Source organism: Phanerochaete carnosa (genome assembly GCF_000300595.1).
Source record: "Phanerochaete carnosa HHB-10118-sp unplaced genomic scaffold PHACAscaffold_6, whole genome shotgun sequence".
Lineage (NCBI taxonomy): Eukaryota > Fungi > Basidiomycota > Agaricomycetes > Polyporales > Phanerochaetaceae > Phanerochaete > Phanerochaete carnosa.
This window is the reverse complement of record NW_006767633.1, coordinates 2,722,015-2,743,473: the sequence shown is the minus strand read 5'-3', so window position 1 is coordinate 2,743,473 and position 21,459 is coordinate 2,722,015. Positions and strand designations below refer to the sequence as shown.

The following is a 21,459-nucleotide window of genomic DNA, read 5'->3' as shown; positions in this document are numbered from 1 at the left end:
GGCCCCTCCAACCACACCCCCCACTCTTCCCACACCCCCCACAACTCGCTCGACGTCCACGACCACGACATGGCCGGCGAGAAGCACGACAAGGCCCAATCGCACGTAGACATAAACGTCACCTCGGACACACTCGTCCTCCGAGGCACCGGTGTCGATGTGGCCCCAGCACTGCTCAGCGGCAACGTCCTTCTCTACCTCACCGAGCCCACTTCTATCAAGGAGATTACTCTGCAGTTCCGGGGAAAGGCTAGGATACCGCCCATGGCGAACGAGTCGTAAGTGTCTTCACCCCGCCCGTTGTTCACTGGCTCCAACCGTGTCCGTGCACCAGACTCGCGCTCAACTCTTCACCTCTGACATACATCGTGTGCAACCATGAGTGGTCCTTCCTCGAAGGCGCCAAGTCACACGCGCACACTCTCAAAGCAGGCCGTCACCTGTTCCCCTTCCAGCTGCACATAGGCGGCTCTCTGCCCTCCTCCGTCAGCACGTCCGTTCTAGGCGGCGCGTCTGTCCACTACAAACTCCGCGCGAGTGTGGTGCGTCCAGGCTTCGCCGGTCTCACGCACCGAGACCTCCATGCCGTGCACCCCGTCACCATCCTGCGCGGCTTCAGCGCAGAGGCCCTCGAGTATCAGCAAACTCTCGAGATCGAGAACACATGGCCCGAGAAACTCATGTACTCCATCATGATCCCGCACAAGGCCTGGGCCGCCGGGGACCGCGTTGCTGCAGTCGCCAAGTTTTCGCCTCTCGCCAAGGGCGCGAGCGTAAAGTCGATCACCGCGACCATCAACGAGACCGTCAAGCTCACGGGACGGGCGGGCTCGCAAGAGAGCACGCGCGCGATCGCGACAGCCAAGCACGAGATCCACAATGGGCAGGCTGTATGCGTCGAGGAGCAGCATCACCGGTATAGAGTGCCGCTTCTGCACCATTCCCCGAGCCCGAGCCCAGTCCATACGCCGTCAGAGTCTCGGTCACATTTCTTGGTCCCAGGTCACACTTATTCACCAGGCGAAATGACGCCGTTGACGACGGTTACGACTAACTCTTCTTCTTCTTCTTCGGCCTCGGGCCCCACCACGGGCTCCAGCGTTCTCCTGACACCCGCAAACACGGCTGTGTTTTCAGCATCTAACGTGGCCGGGCCGTCGACTTCAACAGCTCCTCCGCCACCACCATCCGGCATGGTCCTGCCCCCAGAGCTCGAGCAGGAGCCGTCGAGCGACGTGGTCACAACGCTGCAGATTGCGATACCCGTACACGCAACACCGGCACACTCGCTTGAGGTAAATACCAAAAATATCGAACGAGCGTCGCGCGTGACTAACAGCTCGCTTGTAGCCTATACATGTCAACCATCGGATACGGTGGTCGATTATGATCACAAACATGGACGGGCACGTCTCTGAGCTGCGTTGCTCGCTTCCGCTGCACATTCTGGACCACCGCCTGTACGACGAGGCGCGTGCAAATACGCTTGCGACGCGCCGACTGCTTTTGGGCGCTCGCGACGTTGAGGGTGGTCGGGCCGTTGGTACCAACGGCGAACACGACCAGGAGGAAGAGGACGCCGAGCTCCCGAGCTACCCTGCGCATGTCCGCGATCGTGTCGCCAACGCGTATATCCCTGAAACCGCCGTCATGCGCGTCACGAACCCATGGGTTCACCAGGGCATCAGCCCCGTTGTGCGCCGAGACACTGAGCCGACGGGCATGTACTCGCCCGCGCCGCTGGAGTGTTTCCCATACAATCGCCCTGGTCCCCATCCACCGACGGCCCGCAGCCAACTTCCACCAAGCCCTGGGCCTGACACTCAGCAGCTCCACTGGGTCAACTCGGAGCTCCTCCTCAGTCTGGGCCAGTATGCGGAGACACCAAGTCCGCAGACGCACCGCCGGCGGTTGCCAGTCGAACACACCCCGCCCGAGTCTGCTGCGCACAGCCGACCGACGAGTCGCCCCGCGAGCCGCCCGCACAGCAGACACGGCAGCCGCGCGGCGAGCCCCATGCGATCCTCGAGCGACAACTCGCGCTCGGTGAACCACGCGAGCACGTTCAACAACGACGCGACGTACGTGCACAGCAGCAGCTCGGCGAGCCGGAACCTGCACGGGCTGTTCCACATGTCGATGAAGCCGTTCACGAGCCTCACGAGCGGGCTCGGGCTCGGGCACCGCGCGCACTCGCACGCGCATCTGCACGGCGTGGCGTCGCCCCTCTCGATGGACGCGAGCCGCGCGAGCCGCCCGGGATCGGGCGCGTCGACGCCGCTGAGCTCAGGCGCGGACACGCCCGCGCTGCTGCCGCGGCACATGACCGAGGACCAGCTGCTGCTCCATCGCGCGTTCATCGAGACGCCGGACTACGAGATCGCGAGCAGGGGCTTCCTCGGCGGCGGCATCCCGCCGCTGTCGAGCTACGCGGGCCTGCCGAGCTACGAGGAGGCCGCCGAGGGCCGCGCGCCGCCCGAGCGCAGCCTGAGCGACACGGACCTCGCCGCGCGGATGCCGCCGCGGCACGCCTTTGCCGCGCCGCGCCCTGCTGTTGCGGCCACTGCGCCGCCGTCGCCGCCGCCGTAGTCTCTTGTGTCTCGCATATCTCGCGCCGCTTCCCCACTCAATGCTACTTGCCACGCCACTTGTTTTATGACAAAATGTATCAATATTCACTCGCCGCCTCATAGACCCTAGACCCAGCACCCATAGAATCCCCCCTCGTCCTCTGTTGCTTGCATATGTTAATCGGATACGAACCCTCACGACATCTGTTATTATCTTTTTCCCGCTCCAGCCGGCTCTCGTGTACTATTATCTCCCTTCTCAGGTCAACGACGTGCCCCTCCTCTTGGTTATTTCTCTGCAAACTTCCGCAGTAGCTGCTCGCTCCTCGCATGCTCTTCTGATAGTTAAACGAAATGATACATTGCTCTTTCGGAAGCTTTGCGTGGGTTCGGCTGCTGGTCGGCGGAGAGGAGGGCGAGTTCTGCGTCGGCGTTTGCCGCATGGAGCGGGCAAAGCTGCTCGCCGAAGCGGTGTCGCTTCGAACGTTCCTCGGTTTCGCTTGGAGCTGAACTTTCGCCACGACCTGTGCAGGCCTAGAGTATGTCCATTCCAGGGGACCTCTCCTATGTTTTTTTTTTCGAGGGTGTGTTCTCGTGCGCCGAGCACGCTATCTCGTCAGCGCCCTGGCGACGCGGACAAAAGGTATGTCCCAATATGTTCAGGGCTGCTCTTGATTTTGACTTTGGTCTCTGGATTCTAGACTCTGGCAAGAGACCGTTGCATCAGCGCGCTCCCCAAGCTTTCAAGGGTGCTTGCACGCACACAGCTCGCGGCGCCTCGATTTGTTTCCTTCACGCCGATACGTGCAGAATGACCATGTATGTACACTTCGGTGGACCTAAACTCCGGTGTCCGTTGCCTTGGTACCTTATCGCTCTAGTGCACTACCCTCTACAGGCGAGCAGATCCTCGCATTCGAGCATGCATCCGCACTGTCGGCGGGGTGATTTTGACTGCGCGCTCGAAAACCACGTAGAGCACGGTGCTTCTCCCGCGAAGGCTTTTCGCCACCGACCGGCACAGCGCGAACGGCCCCCTTCGCCCACACCGTGTCCTCCCTGCGCATGCGCGCGGCGCCGGTAGTCAAAAGAGCTGCCTACACAGGAACAGCCTTTTGGTGGTGCGCCCGAGGTTTCTGCGCGATGGGCCCGCACGGATGCATATGGTCAGCCGCGGGCGTGCCGCGCCACTCGATGGGGCAAGCAGGGCCCGTGCCGCTATCTCTCGAGCTCTGTGCTCCTCTATCGACGCGTGCGCACGAGAAGGCACAGGGACGAACGTGGCCGCCTTCGCTCCCTCTGCTCCGCGGGCCCTCGCGCGCCGTCCCTCGATCGTGCCGCGCGGGCGAGATAAGCTTGGGCGCGGCACGGCCTGCACTTACGCCATGTATGAGGTACGATGATCCTCCGGCGGCGGCTGCTGTCCGTCTTCTCCTCTGCGAGCTTAGTGCGCCATGGCGGGGCGGCTATCAGCAGTAGATGAGGTTCCTCTGCATCCTTGAGGTTCAGAGAGGCCAGACGCGCCGTGCTCTGCGGCTCATCTTTGTGGAATTCCCCGTGCTCGGAGGAAGGCCTCTGCGGTCTACCGTGCTTCTCGGGGCCTGTATGCGTCTTGAACGGTTTCTGCAGTGCTGCAGCCTGTGCAAAGTAAGCAGCCCTTTAGTTCTCGCGTTCTGGCGTGATGTCGCGCCACTAAGCGAAAGTTCTACCTTAGGTCTACATAACAGGTAGCTCTGCACGTCCATAGAACGCGACAACAAAGTTCTACGTTGTGCCAACACAATGGTGCCGCCCGAGAATCAATGTGGTGGGTGTGGCACTGGCGACTTGCGGGCCGTCCGGCGACGGCTCGGCCCTGCGAGTGGAAAGCTAGCCAGAAGCGCTTGGTGGCTGACGTTGCGTGACGTTGCGTGCTGAGATGTGTCCCTGAATCTTGCCATTGAGGTCACTGCAAACTGAAGCTGAAGGCTTATCGCCGTTTCGTCAACAATGACTTCTAGCCTGCTCCCCGCGATACGATACTAGCGGGCCGGCTTGGTTCATGGCGCTTGTCTCAAAACGTGCCGAAAACTATGAGTTGTCCATGGCTTGAGGGAAAATGTGCGCTCGCCTATCTCAACCCTTATTTCGTGGAAACGCATCCCATAGCCGTCGGACCAATGCTACATCACCACGGCGATAATACTCGCCTGCCACCCCTGAGAGAAGACTATGGTCGGATTGCTCACGGACTGGGACTATCACTTCATCTCATGCTCCATACAACTCTACCCACTTAGGCACACTCAAGGCCGCATTACATCATTTCAAATCTTGAGTGTGGTGAGTTGACATCGTGAAATTATGACAGTTCGCAGGCATGACAGTAGCTATTTTACTACGATTTTTGTGACGACTGCCACTCGTCCCGATTGGGCGTTGATCCGTTGTGTAGCGGTCAGGCGTATAGTGATGTTCGTAAAAGCATGCCGCCGGGTCGAATCGTAGGCCGAGTCCTATACTACGTCGTAGCGAGCTTGCATTCCGTGTATGTAAGCACACCATTAATTGTGCTGCCAAACATAGACAATTAACGTTGACATCCAATAAAGAACAATACAGGCGGGTGTTAAAAAGTTAATGGTATATGGGTATCGCAGGGATGTGTTGAATAATATATACTCCCGGGACCATCTCGACAATGGTTATATTGGTAGTCATATGAGACCGTCGCTTGCTCATGAGCTGCGGCCGATGAGATGTTAGTGGCGTAGGACCCGAAATGCCAAACTGCCAAAATAACCTGGAAAGATAAGTAGAAGACAGTATGCATCTCATGCGCTCGATATTAAGGTCTCTGCAGAACCTGTGAGCTTTGAAGAGGCGAGTTGAGTGTTCCTCTTGAGTCTTGGAATGAAGAGGACATACTAGACAGGTAGCGTGTCGTGTAGAGCAGACTCGACGAAAGACCGCAGCATATAGGTAGCTTTCTTGAGGTCCGAGCATGCTTCTCCGCTGAAGACGCCCGAAGCACTGCTGTCCAATGAGTTACAACAGTGTAGCAGGGTGGCCAGGTGACGAGTTGTCGCAGTCTGGTAGACCGTATCAGAAGGTTGGAAGTGCAGGTAACCACTAACAAGCGTATTCACCTTGATCTCTACAAGGAATGAAGTCGCTTCTGCTTCAAATGCGTTGGCTCGCTCCCACAGTCTCGATCGTTGCCTAAGACGCAGCAGCTTTCTCGCGAAATCAAGGTTTCTTAGCGCATGCAAGCTGAAGTCGATCGAATCGCCCTCGGTATTAAGACTACTGTGAACTAAGCCTTTAGGTCAGGGACACAAACAAGACGCTACATACCTAATCATCTTCTCGGAAAGTCTTGCACGTTCTTGAGCAGATAGCACTTCTTGATATCTACAGAGTGCCATTATTGCCTCATGTAGGGTCAACCTTGCCCGCGTTAAGGAATCGTATGGGGTGTTGGACTGTATCCGGCTAACAACCAGTGCGGCCGTCTTCGTGAGGTTGTTGATGTTACAAAGATCGTGCGCGACGCCGTTGAGGAGAGACATTGAACCAAGGTCCTTGCGCCTAAAACGATACTGCAATGCTGCCCGCTTTTATAGCACATGCAATCTAGGCATGGACTTCCAGAGCTTTCTTTATATGTAATATGTTGCCGCTATTCCAGCCATAGCTTGTGTCTTGTAGCATGGCGACTGCATGGATAGCTGTGGCACGCTTCGACAGTTCAGCTGAGGACAACAGAGGCAATGTGATAGATAGTGCTGATATCTGGATCTCTACTTGAAAGGCTTTTAGAATTCTACAAATACGACTAGGATCCAAGGTGCACCTTATTTCTGTCGAACGCCACCAAAAAGCTGTGACCGTGACGGACTGGACATCAGGATATATACAGGCACTTATAATATCCGGCCAGAAATCCAGTCAGCGCGTCAGCGTTCAGTCTTGTTTCATAGTAATTGAGAGAACACGAAATCATAGTGAAGGGTTTGTCACCGCGATTCTGGCATATGGGATATATCCCATACTTGACAACGGAATTTTACGAGTAGTGGATGGGAATATTAGTAGACCCATCCAGTGTGGGGAGTAACTATCGCAGAGGAGACAACGGTGTAGGTTCTACAACTAAGCTGAAATTGGACGGCGCATTAATTTCATGACGAGATATCCTTCTTGGATGAGGGGAGAGATGACGAGACGACTCCAGACTTCGCAGTCTTGGACTTTTTCCTGGTACCGTCAACACGTGGATTATTTGGCGTCTTCCAGCCTGTCCAGGAACGCACTGAAGTCCCGAACGCTCTAATCGACTCGACCATGACGCCCGAGTCACCCAAGCTACCGGATTGAATCGTCGCTTTAGCAGAGACAGCATACTCTTCCCACAGCTTCTCGGCTTTGATCGCGAGGCGGATGTCGTGATAGGTGATTCCAGGCACCTCATGTCTAGCCTCGGCGTCCCGTTTGGCGGAGTGTGTGTTCGTCGCATAGAAAACGTTATTCTCTACTTGTTGGACATGGCCATCGTGCTGCCGCAATGGTCATATAGTTGCCAGATCACAGAAAGTACTGCACTTACTGCGGCCTTTTCCATCAGTACTTTCAACCCCTTGACATACTCTTCCGCGTAGTCCGCGTTGACGAAGACCATATGCTTTCCGAAAAACAGCTGTCTCTTGCGTCTCGGTTCTCCAGTATCGAAGCGCAGGTAAACTCTCCACAACCTGGAGTAGAGTGGCTTGAGATACGGTTCGTAGTCATCGTCATCGACCCATAGAGATGGATAGGCTGGTCGAGGAGGCAGCTCCGGTAATGACACTAGAGGGAGCACTGGCTGATACGGCCGCAGTTTGGCACTTTCCATATGTGGATCTAGAGCAGTCCGCTAACATCATCATCAAGAGTACCAGTGACCTATGATGAAACGACATACTTTTGAGTGACACCAGTCTGAACCTGTAAACCGCCATTGCGGGACGCTTGCGCTCATAGTCTTGACGGAACTTGGACGCGAAACTCGTGAAATCGCCTTCAGTTCGCTGCTCCGGGGGCTCCGTACTATAACATCTCGAGGTCAAGCCGCGATACGCTAGCCTATGTTGGACTCGGACGAAGAGTGTTTTGAAAGCAGTAACTTGCATGAGAGTGGAGGACAACGGGCGTGAATGGGCGTCTAAGTGCCTCGAAAGGTGATCACGTCCCTATGATCATGAGCAGCTTGTACAATACTACTGTTACATTCGAGTATCTGGACTATATGCGGCCTGCTGGAGACTTCGCCGTCGCAACTCATCTGCTTACATCTCCTGCAGCCCCATCCACCGCAAAACCTCCTCCAGGGTCTTCTGGTCTTCACCACCAATTTCGACCTTTTCAACCTCAAGATCCGCTTTCATGTGCTCCTCTTTCGTTGTCCCCGACAACGGCGTGACGTCGTTCAATTGAGCCAGCTTGTATGCTGCTTGGGCGGAGGAGATGCCTTTGGCCTGAGCAAAGGTCAAGAGCACATGGTGTTGTAACAGCGAGGGCGATCCCGTCAAAGTCCAGAAGGATCTATAGTACATGTTTTGTTGAGGACTATTGCTGACTTGTAAATGATGCTCACTGATACTGGACGTTGTGTTTCCTGCAATAGGCAAAGACCTTGGTATCCCAGCCATTACCCTCGAACCACCGGTTCTGAACAACTTGCACACGTCGCCCCCCATGTTTCTCCAGGGTCTCAAGAGTCTCAACGTCATATGTGTTGCTGACACCGATGTACTTGACTTTTCCCGCGTCCTGCAGCGCCATTAAGACTTTCCATGCCGCGAGCGTGCGCGCAAGCGTCTCGAGCGGAGAGTGCAGGACATAACTGTCGACGTAGCTCGTCCGAAGATTCTTCAGCGAGTTGTTAAACGAGTCGTTAATCTGGGTCTCCAGCTCTGCGTTGGGGTCATATGGAATCCGTTTATTCAGGTCGTGTCCACCGAGTGAAGTGAACCTAATAACTGTTAGGAAACGGCAGCTGGACTTGCGAGCGGAAGCGTACTTCGTCTGGAGAAACAAGTCCTCACGCTTGATTCCGTGCTCAGTTTGCAAGGTACTCAGAGCCTCTCCGACTAGGTCTTCCCTGGATATTTGAATCAGAAAAGCCGTTCAAATGCTCAGAATTACTCGTCACGCGATGCTACGCGTACCGATAGTGCTTAGGCTGACCGGCTGGATCCCGTACGTGTCATCGCTTACACAATTGTGTGTGTGCATACCAGCCGCTTACCGGTGTCTATGGCGCGGAAACCGCTGAGGACGGCACTGATTACGAGACCAGTCGTACGTTCCTTCTTCCTGTGAAGCGATTAGGCTTTTACAGCACAATTCGGTGGCTGGCAGAGATACCAAGCTGTACCGTAGATTAACCTGCACGCGGTCATCTCTGTCAGTAAGTGTAAGTTGAAGTTGAAGATGGGTTGCACCTAGTAGTGTTCACGTTCGTCCCACCGTAGATATGATGTCACCGCGCCAGACGCCGCGAGCGCAAATATGGAGATTTCAAAGGAATTTATTGGAGACGTACACGCACAGGCTACAGAGGTTGCGGATTCATGACGTGGTGATTGTAACGACGGGGGCAAGCAAACAAAACGAGACAGGTACAGGAAGGACCGGAATAAATCTGCATCCCACAAGTGAGCGGCAACGCGAGGACAGGGCTGAGAAAGGGAGGGGAGAAAGAAACAAGAACGGGTAGAAAGCTACAGAACATGAAAGGAAGAAGTACTGTGTATTTACAAGATGGGTAAATGCAGCCAGAAAGATTGAGAGGGGGGCAGGGAGGGAGAAAATGCTCGTGGATAATGATACTGGATAACATCACCGGGACGACTCTGGAAAGACTGGTGGTGGGCGCGGAGCTTGGGCCTCCTTTGGCGGCTTGACACGGAACTCCGAGACGATGCACAAGTGGCTACGAAGCAAGCAGGGTTAGCGAGCGAAGGAACCATGGTCGCAAAGATACTCACTCGGATGGGAAGTGGGGATTCGGGAACCCGACCACCTTGTCCAGATACGCTTTCTCCACCTCGCCGAGCACGGCGTTGACTGCCACGCTCGAAGTCGAGTGCCAGATGTAATCAATCGGCTCCTTGAACGTCGGCGTGTAGTTCGTCATCGGAAGCTCGCCGATGGCAGAATACGCGCTCTTCAGGCCAAACCGGTGGCGAAGGCCGTCCCGAGTGTACTTGCCGTAGGTGAAAGACATCCAGTCCGGATGATCCGCCGGGAGGCTACCGGATGACAGGAATTCGTATACGCCGCTATCCGGGACAGAGTTGAAGTCTCCACAGACGACCGTCGGGATCTTCGAGCCGTCTGCGTACGTAGGCGGAGGACGTGGCGGTGCATTGCCATCAGACGAGGACCCATCGGTCGGCGATGGTGGTGCTGGTGGCCGCGGGGGATACTTAGCAAAGTTGTTCGCGATCTTGTCAACCTCGTCCATAAGCAGCGCGACTTGCACAAGCTTGACATCCCGGAACTGCGGATCCCAATGGATATGTGCGTTGGCGACTATGAAGCGGGTGCCAGAGTCCTTGTTCTCGAACAAGCTGATAACAGCAATATGATCCTTCGTAAGAACTCGGTTGAACATATCGTCTGTCTTCTTCAGGTCGGCACGCTGCATCGCGACTGTGCTAAACTCAACGAGGTGCTTCTCGACCAAAGTGTATCTGACGGAAAGAAATGAGCAATGTGACAAAGAGACAGCGTGGCGTTTAAAGGTAGCTCACTTCGATGACTTGAAGAAAATGGCACAGCCATCAACCATCCGCCGATCGGACTCGCTCATAGTCTTGTACCGAGACTTCGGCCAGTAGACACCATCGTATCCCTGCTCAGATAGGTTCGCCAGGAAGAACTCCTCGTACTGGGCAATATCCACCTCTTGCAAGCAAACGAAGTCGCAGTCGTGGCTCTTGATCTCGTCAAGTATAAGGTCCTTCCGGTATTTCCATGTGAGAGCCCATGACGGTGTATAGCCGTACAGCCGCTCGGTGGCGCACCGCTCACACAAGATGTTATAGCAGAGAACGCTGAAGGTCTCCACGTTCGGGTCGCTCTGCATGTTCTCGCGTTCCGTCGGCGATATGAGGTTCCGCCAAAGACGTGCCGGAGGCGGCGTAGGCGCAGGGCAAGTGTCCCGCAGGTGCGCAATCAGGGCCGGGGTACCCTGCTCCTGTACAATATGTTTCAGGGCCGGGTCTATGGGATTGCCCTCAATGCCTAGCGTCTGTAGTTGATGCAAGGTACCCAGTTCCGGCGGTAGCGTCGCAATATGATTGTCGAACAAGTAGAGCTCCTTGAGAGACGGGAGTAAGCCCAGCTCTGGCGGAACATTGACTAGGTTGTTCCCAGAGAGGTCCAAGAGCTCCAGATGCTTCAGTCTTGTTATCTCCGGTGGGATGCTGGATAGCGCATTGTGGTTCAAATAGAGGTTGATGAGGAAGGTGAAGGAGAATAAGCCAGACGTTGGTGGCAGGTTCTTGATACTAACACCACCCATGTCCAACGACGTCCATGTATTCGCCGGTAATTTCGGCGCAGTCGGTCTTGGCCTCTCTGCGACAGAAGCAGATGCGGTCGATCCGGCTGCGGTAGAACTAGAAATCGGAGACGACCCGTTCGCAACGGTCGTCGAAGATGTCGAAGTCGGAGTTCCGTTAGTTTCTCCTTCTTTCGCAGCCCCGATTGTTTCTGTCACCTTGACGGCATTGGGGTTCGTAATCGGGATTGCGGACTTCTGTACCGTCCTTGAAGCCATGGCGCTTGCACGCGCCCGGTGGTGTGGAGATCTCGATGCTCGTATCATCTAAAGTGAAATTAGCTATAGCCTTGTTCAAGATGGGCTCAGTACGCACCTCGCACTTCATTAACTGATTCTGCCAATGGGGAGTCATAATCTGCGTTACCGCCACGTTCGCCGGTGACCCGTTCGGCACGAGACCGGCGTGCGCCCCGGGTATGCCATTGCCATTGGGAGGTGACTGGTAGTGAGCATGCGATAACGAGCTCTGGTGATGGTGGTGACCCATGGGGCCTGGCATATGCGGATGGGGATGATGCTGGAGGGCGGTCATGCCGCCGTTCGCATGAGTGAAGAGCGGGTAACCAGTGGAACCCGGGGGCTGTGGAGGGCCCAGAACGCTATGGTGCGCATTCCGCGACCACGGCGTCTGATCATGCAGTTGCCCGGGATGCTGGCTGAGTTTGTGGGCGATACCGGGGGACTGTTGTGCGTAGTACATGGCATTGACTACGAGCGTCGCCGTCGTCGCCTATGTGGTTGACAAAAGATGCACCCTGATAGTTAGAGGTAGTTGAGAGTGAGAGCAAGATGGAGGTAACAACTGCTCTGCGTACAGCCAGGTTTGCGGATTGCGTACTACTCGAGCTATTCGCTAACCACAAAGAGCCGATCAGACGTCGACAAACGATTGGTAGGCTAGAGAAGATATGTATCGGCGTATATGAGGAGGAACAGGGTGCAAAGTTCGGGCGTAGCAATCGGTCGTTGTCGCGAGCGAGTGTGGCATGCAAGTGGTCGATGTACAAGATGTCGACTCCGGCTCGACAAAAGCGGCGTACCCGCCCTCCCTTACCTAATCAAGGCAATCGGTCACCGGTGGGAGCGCTCTCGGGCAAAATCTCCAAAATTCTAGACCAATTCGACAGGCTCCGGGCGTTTAGCACAGCTTCTGGGTAAAGCATGATATTCGTCCGGCCTGCTCCTTTTTCGGTGGCAGTGCTAGTGGTCATGGGCGCTAAAATGCTAGAGGATCTACATTTTCGCGAGTCGTGCAACTTCTCGGTTGCAGCACTTATCGTGCCATCGAGCTATATACCCCGGACCTGCTATAAAACCATCTACACTCTTTAAAGGACTCGCCCAATCATCCCCTTGACCTCCACCTCGACAGCCCTAGAAATGTCCGTTTACCAGGCTACCGCATCTGCACCCGTGAACATTGCTTGCATAAAGTAAGTCACGAGCCGAAGGCATTGTATTTTTTACCCATTCATGGAGCAGATACTGGGGCAAGCGCGACATCAATCTCATCCTTCCCACGAACTCGTCTTTGTCGGTCACTCTTGACCAGGATCACCTGCGGTCGACCACCACCTCGCGTGCAGATCCGTCCTTCGAGAAGGACCGTCTCTGGCTGAATGGCGTCGAAGAAGAAATCAAGGAGGGCGGAAGGCTTGCGACATGCATCCGGGAGATGAAGCAGCTGAGGCGTGAAGTCGAAGGAAAGAACTCGCCCGAACCGAAGGTGCGTGTTGACCCTGTGATAGCTGCGAAGTGCATTCTAACACTTCAGACCAGCTGTCCTCATACGCGGTGCACATCTGCTCGCGAAACAACTTTCCCACCGCTGCAGGTCTTGCGTCCTCTGCATCCGGCTTTGCGGCCCTCGTCGCATCACTGGCTGCACTCTACAAGCTCCCCGCGACGCCGTCCCAGCTTTCCCTGATCGCCCGGCAAGGCTCTGGCTCCGCCTGCCGCTCGCTCTTTGGCGGATACGTGGCGTGGAAGAAAGGTTTATCGCCCGACGGCAGCGACTCGCTCGCGGTCGAAATCGCACCGCAGTCGCACTGGCCGGACATCCACGCGCTCATCTGCGTTGTCTCAGACGACAAGAAGGGCACGAGCTCGACATCGGGCATGCAGCGCACCGTCGAGACCTCGCCGCTACTCCAGCACCGTATCAAGGAAGTCGTCCCCGCGCGCATTGCTGCCCTCAAGCAGGCGATCCTCGCCCGCGACTTCGACGCCTTCGCGCGCATCACGATGCAGGACTCGAACCAGTTCCACGCTGTCTGCCTCGACACGGACCCGCCGATCTTTTACATGAACGACGTCTCTCGCGCGATCATCGCCCTCGTCACTGAGTACAACCGCGTCTCGGTGGCGAACGGTGGCAAGTTCAAGGCTGCGTACACGTACGATGCAGGCCCGAACGCGGTTATCTACACGCCGAAGGAGAACGTGAAGGAGATTGTGTCCATGATCGTCAAATACTTCCCGCAGGCGGAGTCCTTCAAGGATCCTTTCCAGCTCTTTGGCGCAGCTGGTGTCGGAGGAGCTGTCGTTGAAGGATTCAACACTGCTGTGGCGAAGCCCTTCGGCGTTGGTGCCGTCAAGAGCCTGATTCACACAAGAGTAGGAGATGGCCCTCGGGTCCTGGGTGCCGAAGAGGCCCTTCTTGGAGCTGATGGCTTACCCAAGACTGTTGCTTGATTTAACGGGAATACGGATAGACTGTAACATTGTAATTGGCATATATTCAAGTTCTAGAACTACAGCGCTCAATCTTCAGGTGCTGTCCGAGGCGTTGCTCGGGACGACGACACCAATGATGGGGCTCAACCAGCTCTCGAAGTCTGCCTCGTTTGTCGGGTCTCCCGTCACCTTCAGCGCACGAAGTAGGACCTTGTACAGACCGTTCGGGATGGTGGATCCATTCGCGAAGGTCGGCGTGTCGAATTCAAACACATTCAACTCCGTGCCGTCGTTCTCGTCTGTGTTACGCGGCTGAAAGTCGAGCTCGAACAGCGGCCCGATGGTCTTGATTTGCGCGGACGTCCCGCCCGCGACGTCTTGCGGGAAGCTCATCGTGCTGCGCTTGTTCAGCGTCGTCGGGATATTCTCGTTCGGATCGACGAGGTCCGCGCGCAAGAGTGGCGTGCCAAAGTCGAGGCGCACGAGCAGCTGTGGCACGTCCTCACCAACGAACGTGAAGTTTGTCGCGTTCGTGAGGAGGTCACCCGCAGGATCCGTCAACACCGGCAAGTCGATACCGAAGAACACGTTCGTGTCATCGACGACCTGCACGTCCTTCAGGGAGGCGGCGACGCCAAGGTACGTGACATGGAACGTCTCGTTCGCGCTCACGATCTGGATGAAGCCGGAGAAGACGGGCAGAATAGAAGGGTCAGCGCTTGACGGTGGTGTGATGTGTGCGGTAATCTCTTGCGTCTGGCCAGGGTGGACTGTTACGGAGCTCTCGCTTAATGTGATAGTAGCGAAGTCTGTGGACAGCGGCACTGGGCCGTCGGCGAAGAATGAGGTTCCCTGCAAAATTGCGTTTAGCAACTCGAAGTCCGCGGCTAAGCAGTATATGTACATTTTGGAGAGACAGCGCAGTACCAGCAGGTACATGTGAGATCTTGAACAACTCTGCTTGTGTTCCAGTATTTTTTATTGTGAAGGTGTGCCTTTAAAACCTGTCAGCGACAGCAAGTGGCTCAATTCCTATCACTTACAAGCTGACGAAGTTAGCTGTATCGTTCGTCAGCAGCTCCCCGGGTTGGATGGTGATGTTCGTAGTGAGTGCCTGGAAAGCATTGACAAGTCCAGCGCCCTGTTGCGCCGCAGTCTGCAAAGGATCGCCGTCTGTGAGGCTGCTCGGCACGAGCTGAGCGGTCGTCTCGAAGAGGTTCCGTGCGCCACGTCCGACCTCGGCACTATTACCCTTGACACCGAAAAGCAGGGCAGAGACACCGGCTATGAACGGGGTGGCCATGGAGGTTCCGGAGAGTACGGCGAAGCTGCCGAGCGGGACTGGGAAGGTCGACAAGATGTTACCACCAGGAGCAGTGATGGCGGGCTTAAAGAACATGTCGTTCGTCGGACCGTAGGAAGTGAAGGACGAGATAAGGCCGCCGGTGGGGTCAGGAAATTGAGTGCTTGCACCTGTCTGAGGGAACGACAGGGAGACGTTGGCACCGGAAGCGAATTCATTGACAAGCTACGAAGAATGATAAGTCCAAGCGCAGCTGGTACGTGAGGCCCGTTCGACGTACGAATTCTCCATCTGCAGCCTGAATCAGGGCAGAAGTGAAATTGCCGACGTCGATGTCCTCGAAGCCAGAGCCGTCGCTGGAATGAGATGTGAGATTAGTTCGCGACAGAGATATTCTGCTGCACTGACTCGTAGATCAACGAGATATTTCCTCCCTTCGCCGCGATATTTGTCAACTTTTGGACCTGTCGAATGTGCAGATAGTCAGCATTATCCAGGATGTGCCCCCAGAGACCGCTTACGAAAGTGCAGGTTCCACGCCTTACAATAACAACAAACCTGCTAAGATCAGGTGTGCTGTCTGGTAGCGTGTCGCAGGCGTCATCTGCCACCGTCGTGTCGGTGCTCGTGGCAAATATCGGCAGGGTGTCAATGACAGGTAGAGGCAGAGCGTCGAAATAGGTGATGGGGTCATGCTGCACGCCGAGCACAGTGGCGTTCTGCAGCGGGATTACAGTGTTATCAAGGGATGCTACCGAAATGGAATCGATGGCGTTTCCAGGGCCTGAGGTGAAGAACATGCCGTCGGCGCCATCATTGCCTTGGTAGTGTGAGTGCTTGGCGCGCGGTACAAGAGATCGCGAGGGCGCACCTGCAGCAATAGTAACAATTTTGCCCATGTCGGAGATCCGGCTGGAAACTACAGAAGCGGTGCCCTCCGTCCAACCGTCGGGGCCGCCTAGAGACATCGTCAAGATATCCTGGCCATCGCTCACGCCGCGAAGCAGAGCCTCAACGATGACTAGCAAGATACCGTTACTCTGTCGTCCATAGCTAACAAGCTGCGAAGCTTACTGTCATCAGGAGTCGTGCCATTGCAGCCAAAGATCCTGTATGCAGTTAGGGAAGCATTGAATGCAACACCGCTGATTTTGAAAGCGTTTCCGGGATTGGCTCCGATAATGCCCTGCTGCGAAATAAGCCAGCGCGGAGTTGAGTAGCACAGGGCTGCTTACCGCGACGTGAGTACCGTGACCGTTGCACTGATCTAATGGATCTGGGTCCGGCATGGGAGTGTTGGTACCTACAGGACTAGCAATTGAGTGCTCATCCTCTTCTGAACTCGGACTCGCGCACCATTGAAAGCGTCTCCCACAAAATCGAAGCCGCCAATGATCTTGAACCCAGGGCCGATTCCGCCACCCAGGTCCGGATGGGTCCAGTCTAACAATTGTCCTTATGAATACCCATTCGAGTGCAAGTGGAAGTCGGGCGAACCAATCCCAGTATCGATTCTGCGCGAAATCAAAAGTTAGTGCTGGTCCTCGCGTGCGCTTCGGTACATCGGCTGCTTACATTCCAACCTTGACGCCCTTGCCAATGATGCCCTGTGCATGAAGCTTGTCCACGCCCTACACATATGACTTGGTGTACGCCCACATTCAGCGGAGAGCATTTCTCACTGTGATGATATGTGTGGACTCGGTGTCTGCAGGAATGGCTGGGTCGGTCACTCCAGTCACCACATGGGACGACACGGGCCTGATGTGCGCATTAACCCCCTGTCTGGCTAACCCCATAGAAACGACCTACTGGGGCGGTTGCACCATGATCACGGGGCGGATGGCCTGTACACCAGGCATCGAAGCGAGCTCATTTCTATCCTATATCGGACTGTTGAGTATATTGTAACCGACAAACCGTCTATCACCTTACATTGGCGTCCTAGCGCTAGCAAGTCAACCTCAGCACTTCATGACAAGGAGGGCTACTCACTCTCAGCGTGACCGCAGCGCCTATGAACACGCCCGGTGAATTGAATTCTCTGTCGACTTGGAAGCTGACGCTTCGCTTGCGCATGTGGTTGTATAATAGTTCATGTGTCTTCGAAGACGTCCAGTTAGCGAGACCTCTTGGACACCCCTTCCCCCTCCCCCTTCAAAAAAAAGGGACACACCTCTCGCGAGAGAATATCTCTCTTAGTGTTCCCCAGAGGCGCGGACAGCTCGACAATGAACCTGTTGGGGGCGACATTGCCGGGCGTGGACCTGATATTTTGCAGACTGGAGACGGGAATTTTGGCGGCGAGCGCAGAAGCGACCAAGGCGAGGGTGACCAGCATAGACCATATGACGAACTGCATCTCGGCCGCGGACTACATCTCGCACGTCCTACGACCATTATATACTGAAAGCAAGAGCGTACGGGAGAAGATGCGCCGTGTGGGCACGGGACAGCAACATGAGTAACCGGCCGAACTGTTGGCGGGAAAGCACATCACCTTTGGTGAGGGATCTGGTGCTATCTGCACCCGGTATCTTCCCACTTGCACTGTGCAGCCTTCTTTATGTAACGGATTTGCGTATCCGCGCGACCGAGTATAGGGTGCGCTGATATGCTTGTATAGCGAACCGAGAGGGCTGTCCCGTGCATCCCACTTCGCTATTGAAAGACATTACATAAATGAGAACATATCGCGCAATTATACGAAACATCGTCAGTACCATTAGCGTTTAGATAGTGAGGCACATGATGTCGATGACTTCTGACCTGTGAATGCAACTGTCAACTGTGAGAGACGGGACATGCATCCGTCGCCATATGATCTGAGCTCATCGTAAGGAAAATCATGACAGGGCGCTAGACATTGTCACGACATACGCTGAAAGAAACAAGCTAAATCGGGGCTGCGGTGGTATGACGTCAATAAGGTAGCCAGAACGTCAGCTGCAGCAGCAGAACCGAATACAGACCCGGGTGTGAATCGAGAGGCTCCAGGCGACCTAAAGGCGACTGAGAGTGCTATTTAACCTGTCTCATCTCTCGCCACAAAGATGCTACGCACTTTTGTCTCGCCGACAGCCGTCCATCGCTCTTTCCTCCGCACCAGTTCGCTCAGATTGGCATACCGCACAGCCATGTCATTCCCGCACCAGCCCAACACAGAGCCTCCCAAGGATATGGCGGTGTTCAAGAACCTTGCCGGCGTCGCGTCGCTGAGCGATAAGTTCAGACGCGTCCTCTGGACTGGACGTAACAGCCAGGTGCGCGCGACTATTTCCCGTGTGTATTCCTATATGCTGACACAGGCGCTGTTCACAGCTCGTTGTAATGACCATCCCAGTCGGCGGTGAGATTGGAGAGGTGAGCAGACGTGACTATGTTGGTCCATGTCACTGAAACGGCCGCAAAGGAAATTCACACCGTTGACCAGCATCTGCTGTTCCTCTCTGGTAGTGCGGAAGCTATCGTGAACGGAAAGACGGTATGTCCCACTGTAAACGCGCTTGCTTGTCGTGCTGATCTCGACCGCGACTAGGATCGCGTCGGTCCGGGCGATATCGTCATCGTTCCTGCAGGAGCGCAGCACAATGTGAGCAATCACAAGCAGCGAATTATTGAAAAAGGGCTCACTTTCGCCGACAGTTTATTAACAAAGGCGAAACTCCACTCATTTTATCCACCGTAAGCGCACATAGCCCCATAATCCGGGTCTCGTCAGCTCATAAGGCGGTCCTAGGTGTATGCTCCAGCAGAACATAAGGAAACCACGGTCCATGAGTCTCTGGAGGAGGGCGAGAGGCTCGAGGAGGAGGGCAAGGACGAGCCCCCAAGCTGGGCACAGGATCTCCACAAGAAGGCGTGAGCAAGTCTCCGGTAGTCCAAAAAGAAGCCAGGTAGCACCGCAGGATCACAGGCAAAGGGTACTCGGCATTGTAACAAGCAACATTATTTCAGGAAGATATCAGATGTTAGAATATGCGCTGCTTGGAAAAGTGCACGACGTTTCGAGTGAAGCAGAGGCAAGCGAATCCAGACGCGCGAAGCGCGAGGGCGTCGAGATCACATGACTTGTTAGATACTGGATATAGATAACACGTGAAAGCGCCTATCTAATCTCGTCTAGCGCGCTTCCTCGTTTCGCCGTGTGGTACTCTGAGGACAACATGCGAATGGTAAGTTGAGGGCGAAGGACTTGCTACAGTCAAAGCTTATGTTGCAGTAAGATAACACAGGAAGATGAGAACGACAACAACGCCGAGGTCACCTGGGGTGCGTCATGACAGTGCTTTCCGCTTGCACGCGTCGCTCAACGTTGGGCTATGCAGAGGACCAGCAGCGTATCAACTCGTTCTCGAAGATGAACACGAGAGTCAAGGGAATTGAGGAGAAGATTGAAGCATTAAAGGTGCGTACTGTTGCTCGTACTAGGTAGACGTTTGGTGCTCATAACATATCCTTGCGCAGCAAGAAAAGGAGGCCCTCGATGACCTGGGCATGGAGCTTGAACTCGCGGACGAAGACCAACTCGTTCTGTGCGTGATTATGCGCCTTTGTGCTGATCGTCTTGCTGACTGGCCCTTGGCAGGTATCGCGTCGGCGAAGCGTTCGTGCACCTACGGCACAGCCAAGCCATGAAGCGGCTAGAGAAGGACCAAAGCGACCTCAGCAGCCAGTTCGAGAGCTTAAGAGAGAAGGCAGAAGAATGTGAGAAGGAGATGAAGGAGCTCAAGGTCGTGCTGTACGCTAAGTTCGGCCGTGCGATCAACCTGGACGAATGAATATGTATGTATGTATGGGAGACTGTGAGTTAAAATTCTGGTACCCAGTATCTTGTGCGTTGAGCGACCTCGCTTCGTGCAGAAAACACTGTGCGTATTATCCTACACTGCAAGGGTTGGATAACGTGCGTAGGATTTTTTCTCCGCCGGAAGAAAGGAGAGTACGCGTGTCACGATGTGTTTGTTTGGCTGCACGCCAACGTCGTCAAAGCCGCTCGTCGTGGCACACGCCCCAGTGGCCCCACCCCATCTTCCGACAGCTCGTCACTATCCGTTATTCTTCGTTTGCACAGGTAACAGAGATTTGTTCAGGATGCTGTGGATGACAGCTATATGACGATGCTCCACGCTCTCCATAGTTAGACCGTCCGGTGCGGTTTCTCCCCGAGGAGGACGTGAGGGCTGTGCTCACGGATTCGCCGTCGGATCGGACGTCTTGTGACAGTTAAGCTAGTCTGTCGAGAGGTGTCGGCAGTTTCGTGCAAAGTATCATTAGCGGCTCAGCCATTAAGCTACCTGCTGTGCTAATTTCCGGAAACTGACCCTGTTTGGCGAGCACTGCTAATGAACCCTACATACATGGACTCATGCTTCCAGCCCGCCTGGCACGGACCAGTTCCTACTTGGCGGATTGCGAGTTCCGACATAAATCCGTTCGCGACGTCACTGTACCTGACACTGTTATGATCCGTTTGGACGATGACGCTTTACTAGCGTTATATCGCGTGAACAGTGTGTTGGAACACGATGTCCGGCATGCGGTAAATTATACGGGATACAGTGTAGCCTGAGAGCTATGCGAGAAGATTGTTTGAAGAGGGGAAGCTTCTCTATCATGAAGAGATCTATCTTCCGCCGCATATCGTTCTGTTTCTGACGTGCGGTGTTCCGGGCAAGCATTCTCTACATCAGGAAACAGGACTTGGGTCCATAGTGCTCCAAAATGCTCCTGTAGCACTTTGTAGCATTGTGGACCTAAGTCTTTTTCCTGATGTATTGTGGACGGTCACCATGACGCAGGTGCAACGATGAAGACTCAGGTAGCCAGAAGTAGCAATTTGGCTCCATTGGTACATACACAGGGCCCCCGCGGACAGCATCCTGGGCACTATCTGCGGGATTTTGATAATCGTGTGACCCAGATTCCGATTGCAGCAGAATCTGAGCGCTCCTGTCCAAAATCCGTTCGATTTTTGTCTGATTACACTTTTGGCTCTGCTGTAATCACTATCAGCCGGATTTTGTATATCTCGCAATCTGATTCTTAGTTGAAAGCTTTTCCGCATGGTACGAAGTGGGAATCACTCGTGTGAGGCCAGAGGAGCACAGAGGTACATTGAAGGCCTATGGGCAAGTTCCCTCTAGTAGCCTGTTCCTCACTTCTCTAGTTGCCCCTGCGGCCACCTCGCATCTACCGCTCTCCGAGCTATCTCCTACAAGTGACCTATACTGCACCAGTGCAGCCCGTACTGTGATGCAAGATGTGTCGGCCACCCAGCTGAGCTCTCCAGGCACGCCGGAGCAGCAGCATCCATC

The 21,459-nt window shown here is 54.9% G+C and overlaps 7 protein-coding genes across 7 annotated transcripts; 3 read left to right on the top strand and 4 right to left on the bottom strand.

Moving 5' to 3' along the window:
* The first annotated feature begins 243 nt into the window (after positions 1-243).
* On the top strand, positions 244-2,723 carry PHACADRAFT_258723 (uncharacterized protein). The gene is made up of 3 exons (XM_007397328.1): positions 244-278; positions 335-1,295; positions 1,351-2,723. The coding sequence occupies exons 1-3, from the start codon at positions 265-267 to the stop codon at positions 2,587-2,589; spliced, it is 2,214 nt and encodes a 737-aa protein (XP_007397390.1). The 5' UTR covers positions 244-264; the 3' UTR covers positions 2,590-2,723.
* A 3,685-nt stretch (positions 2,724-6,408) lies between these two features.
* On the bottom strand, positions 6,409-7,680 carry PHACADRAFT_175217 (uncharacterized protein). Its single transcript, XM_007397327.1, has 3 exons — positions 7,513-7,680; positions 7,159-7,451; positions 6,409-7,108 (listed from the first exon to the last, which is right to left on the bottom strand). Exons 1-3 carry the CDS (start codon positions 7,547-7,549, stop codon positions 6,734-6,736), a joined length of 705 nt encoding a protein of 234 aa, XP_007397389.1. The 5' UTR covers positions 7,550-7,680; the 3' UTR covers positions 6,409-6,733.
* Positions 7,681-7,876: 196 nt separating this feature from the next.
* PHACADRAFT_163102 (uncharacterized protein) lies at positions 7,877-8,992 on the bottom strand (the record flags this gene model as incomplete). The annotated part of the gene is made up of 6 exons (XM_007397326.1): positions 7,877-8,132; positions 8,185-8,562; positions 8,611-8,691; positions 8,759-8,780; positions 8,839-8,906; positions 8,958-8,992. 6 exons carry the CDS (start codon positions 8,990-8,992, stop codon positions 7,877-7,879), a joined length of 840 nt encoding a protein of 279 aa, XP_007397388.1.
* A 114-nt stretch (positions 8,993-9,106) lies between these two features.
* Positions 9,107-12,148, bottom strand: PHACADRAFT_258719 (uncharacterized protein). Its single transcript, XM_007397325.1, has 5 exons — positions 11,979-12,148; positions 11,477-11,918; positions 10,349-11,427; positions 9,581-10,288; positions 9,107-9,525 (listed from the first exon to the last, which is right to left on the bottom strand). The coding sequence occupies exons 2-5, from the start codon at positions 11,861-11,863 to the stop codon at positions 9,432-9,434; spliced, it is 2,268 nt and encodes a 755-aa protein (XP_007397387.1). The 5' UTR covers positions 11,864-11,918; positions 11,979-12,148; the 3' UTR covers positions 9,107-9,431.
* Positions 12,149-12,516: 368 nt separating this feature from the next.
* On the bottom strand, positions 12,517-17,502 carry PHACADRAFT_258717 (uncharacterized protein). The gene is made up of 19 exons (XM_007397324.1): positions 17,319-17,502; positions 17,138-17,245; positions 17,078-17,086; positions 16,955-17,025; positions 16,825-16,903; positions 16,718-16,773; positions 16,640-16,656; positions 16,499-16,585; positions 16,378-16,445; positions 16,217-16,328; positions 16,014-16,163; positions 15,664-15,962; positions 15,551-15,606; positions 15,423-15,498; positions 14,883-15,367; positions 14,744-14,834; positions 12,943-14,691; positions 12,646-12,889; positions 12,517-12,596 (listed from the first exon to the last, which is right to left on the bottom strand). The coding sequence occupies exons 1-17, from the start codon at positions 17,481-17,483 to the stop codon at positions 13,933-13,935; spliced, it is 2,688 nt and encodes an 895-aa protein (XP_007397386.1). The 5' UTR covers positions 17,484-17,502; the 3' UTR covers positions 12,517-12,596; positions 12,646-12,889; positions 12,943-13,932.
* A 720-nt stretch (positions 17,503-18,222) lies between these two features.
* Positions 18,223-19,089, top strand: PHACADRAFT_258715 (uncharacterized protein). Its single transcript, XM_007397323.1, has 6 exons — positions 18,223-18,405; positions 18,464-18,505; positions 18,555-18,626; positions 18,681-18,734; positions 18,788-18,826; positions 18,882-19,089. Exons 1-6 carry the CDS (start codon positions 18,280-18,282, stop codon positions 19,005-19,007), a joined length of 459 nt encoding a protein of 152 aa, XP_007397385.1. The 5' UTR covers positions 18,223-18,279; the 3' UTR covers positions 19,008-19,089.
* A 276-nt stretch (positions 19,090-19,365) lies between these two features.
* PHACADRAFT_96557 (uncharacterized protein) lies at positions 19,366-19,923 on the top strand (the record flags this gene model as incomplete). The annotated part of the gene is made up of 4 exons (XM_007397322.1): positions 19,366-19,414; positions 19,471-19,550; positions 19,610-19,677; positions 19,731-19,923. Coding segments are annotated over 4 exons (390 nt in total), but the record flags the coding sequence as incomplete, so codon positions are not given.
* Between the last annotated feature and the right edge of the window lie 1,536 nt (positions 19,924-21,459).

Bases quoted from the DNA above. Each gene is read 5' to 3' on its own strand.
- PHACADRAFT_258717 (XM_007397324.1), bottom strand. From the start codon at position 17,483: ATGCTGGTCACCCTCGCCTTGGTCGCTTCTGCGCTCGCCGCCAAAATT. The intron at 16,164-16,216 runs GTAAGCTTCGCA...GTATCTTGCTAG, and splicing joins TGGCACGACTCCTGATGACA to TCATCGTTGAGGCTCTGCTT. The intron at 15,499-15,550 runs GTCAGTGCAGCA...ATCTCATTCCAG, and splicing joins AATATCTCGTTGATCTACGA to CGACGGCTCTGGCTTCGAGG.
- PHACADRAFT_175217 (XM_007397327.1), bottom strand. From the start codon at position 7,549: ATGGCGGTTTACAGGTTCAGACTGGTGTCACTCAAAA. The intron at 7,452-7,512 runs GTATGTCGTTTC...GGACTGCTCTAG, and splicing joins CAGACTGGTGTCACTCAAAA to ATCCACATATGGAAAGTGCC. The intron at 7,109-7,158 runs GTAAGTGCAGTA...CCATTGCGGCAG, and splicing joins TACTGATGGAAAAGGCCGCA to CACGATGGCCATGTCCAACA.
- PHACADRAFT_258719 (XM_007397325.1), bottom strand. From the start codon at position 11,863: ATGTACTACGCACAACAGTCCCCCGGTATCGCCCACAAACTCAGCCAG. The intron at 11,428-11,476 runs GTGCGTACTGAG...ATTTCACTTTAG, and splicing joins ATCAGTTAATGAAGTGCGAG to ATGATACGAGCATCGAGATC. The intron at 9,526-9,580 runs GTGAGTATCTTT...CTTGCTTCGTAG, and splicing joins AATCCCCACTTCCCATCCGA to CCACTTGTGCATCGTCTCGG.
- PHACADRAFT_258723 (XM_007397328.1), top strand. The intron at 1,296-1,350 runs GTAAATACCAAA...GCTCGCTTGTAG, and splicing joins CACCGGCACACTCGCTTGAG to CCTATACATGTCAACCATCG.
- PHACADRAFT_258715 (XM_007397323.1), top strand. From the start codon at position 18,280: ATGTCATTCCCGCACCAGCCCAACACAGAGCCTCCCAAGGATATGGCG. The intron at 18,506-18,554 runs GTGAGCAGACGT...ACGGCCGCAAAG, and splicing joins TCGGCGGTGAGATTGGAGAG to GAAATTCACACCGTTGACCA. The intron at 18,627-18,680 runs GTATGTCCCACT...GACCGCGACTAG, and splicing joins CTATCGTGAACGGAAAGACG to GATCGCGTCGGTCCGGGCGA.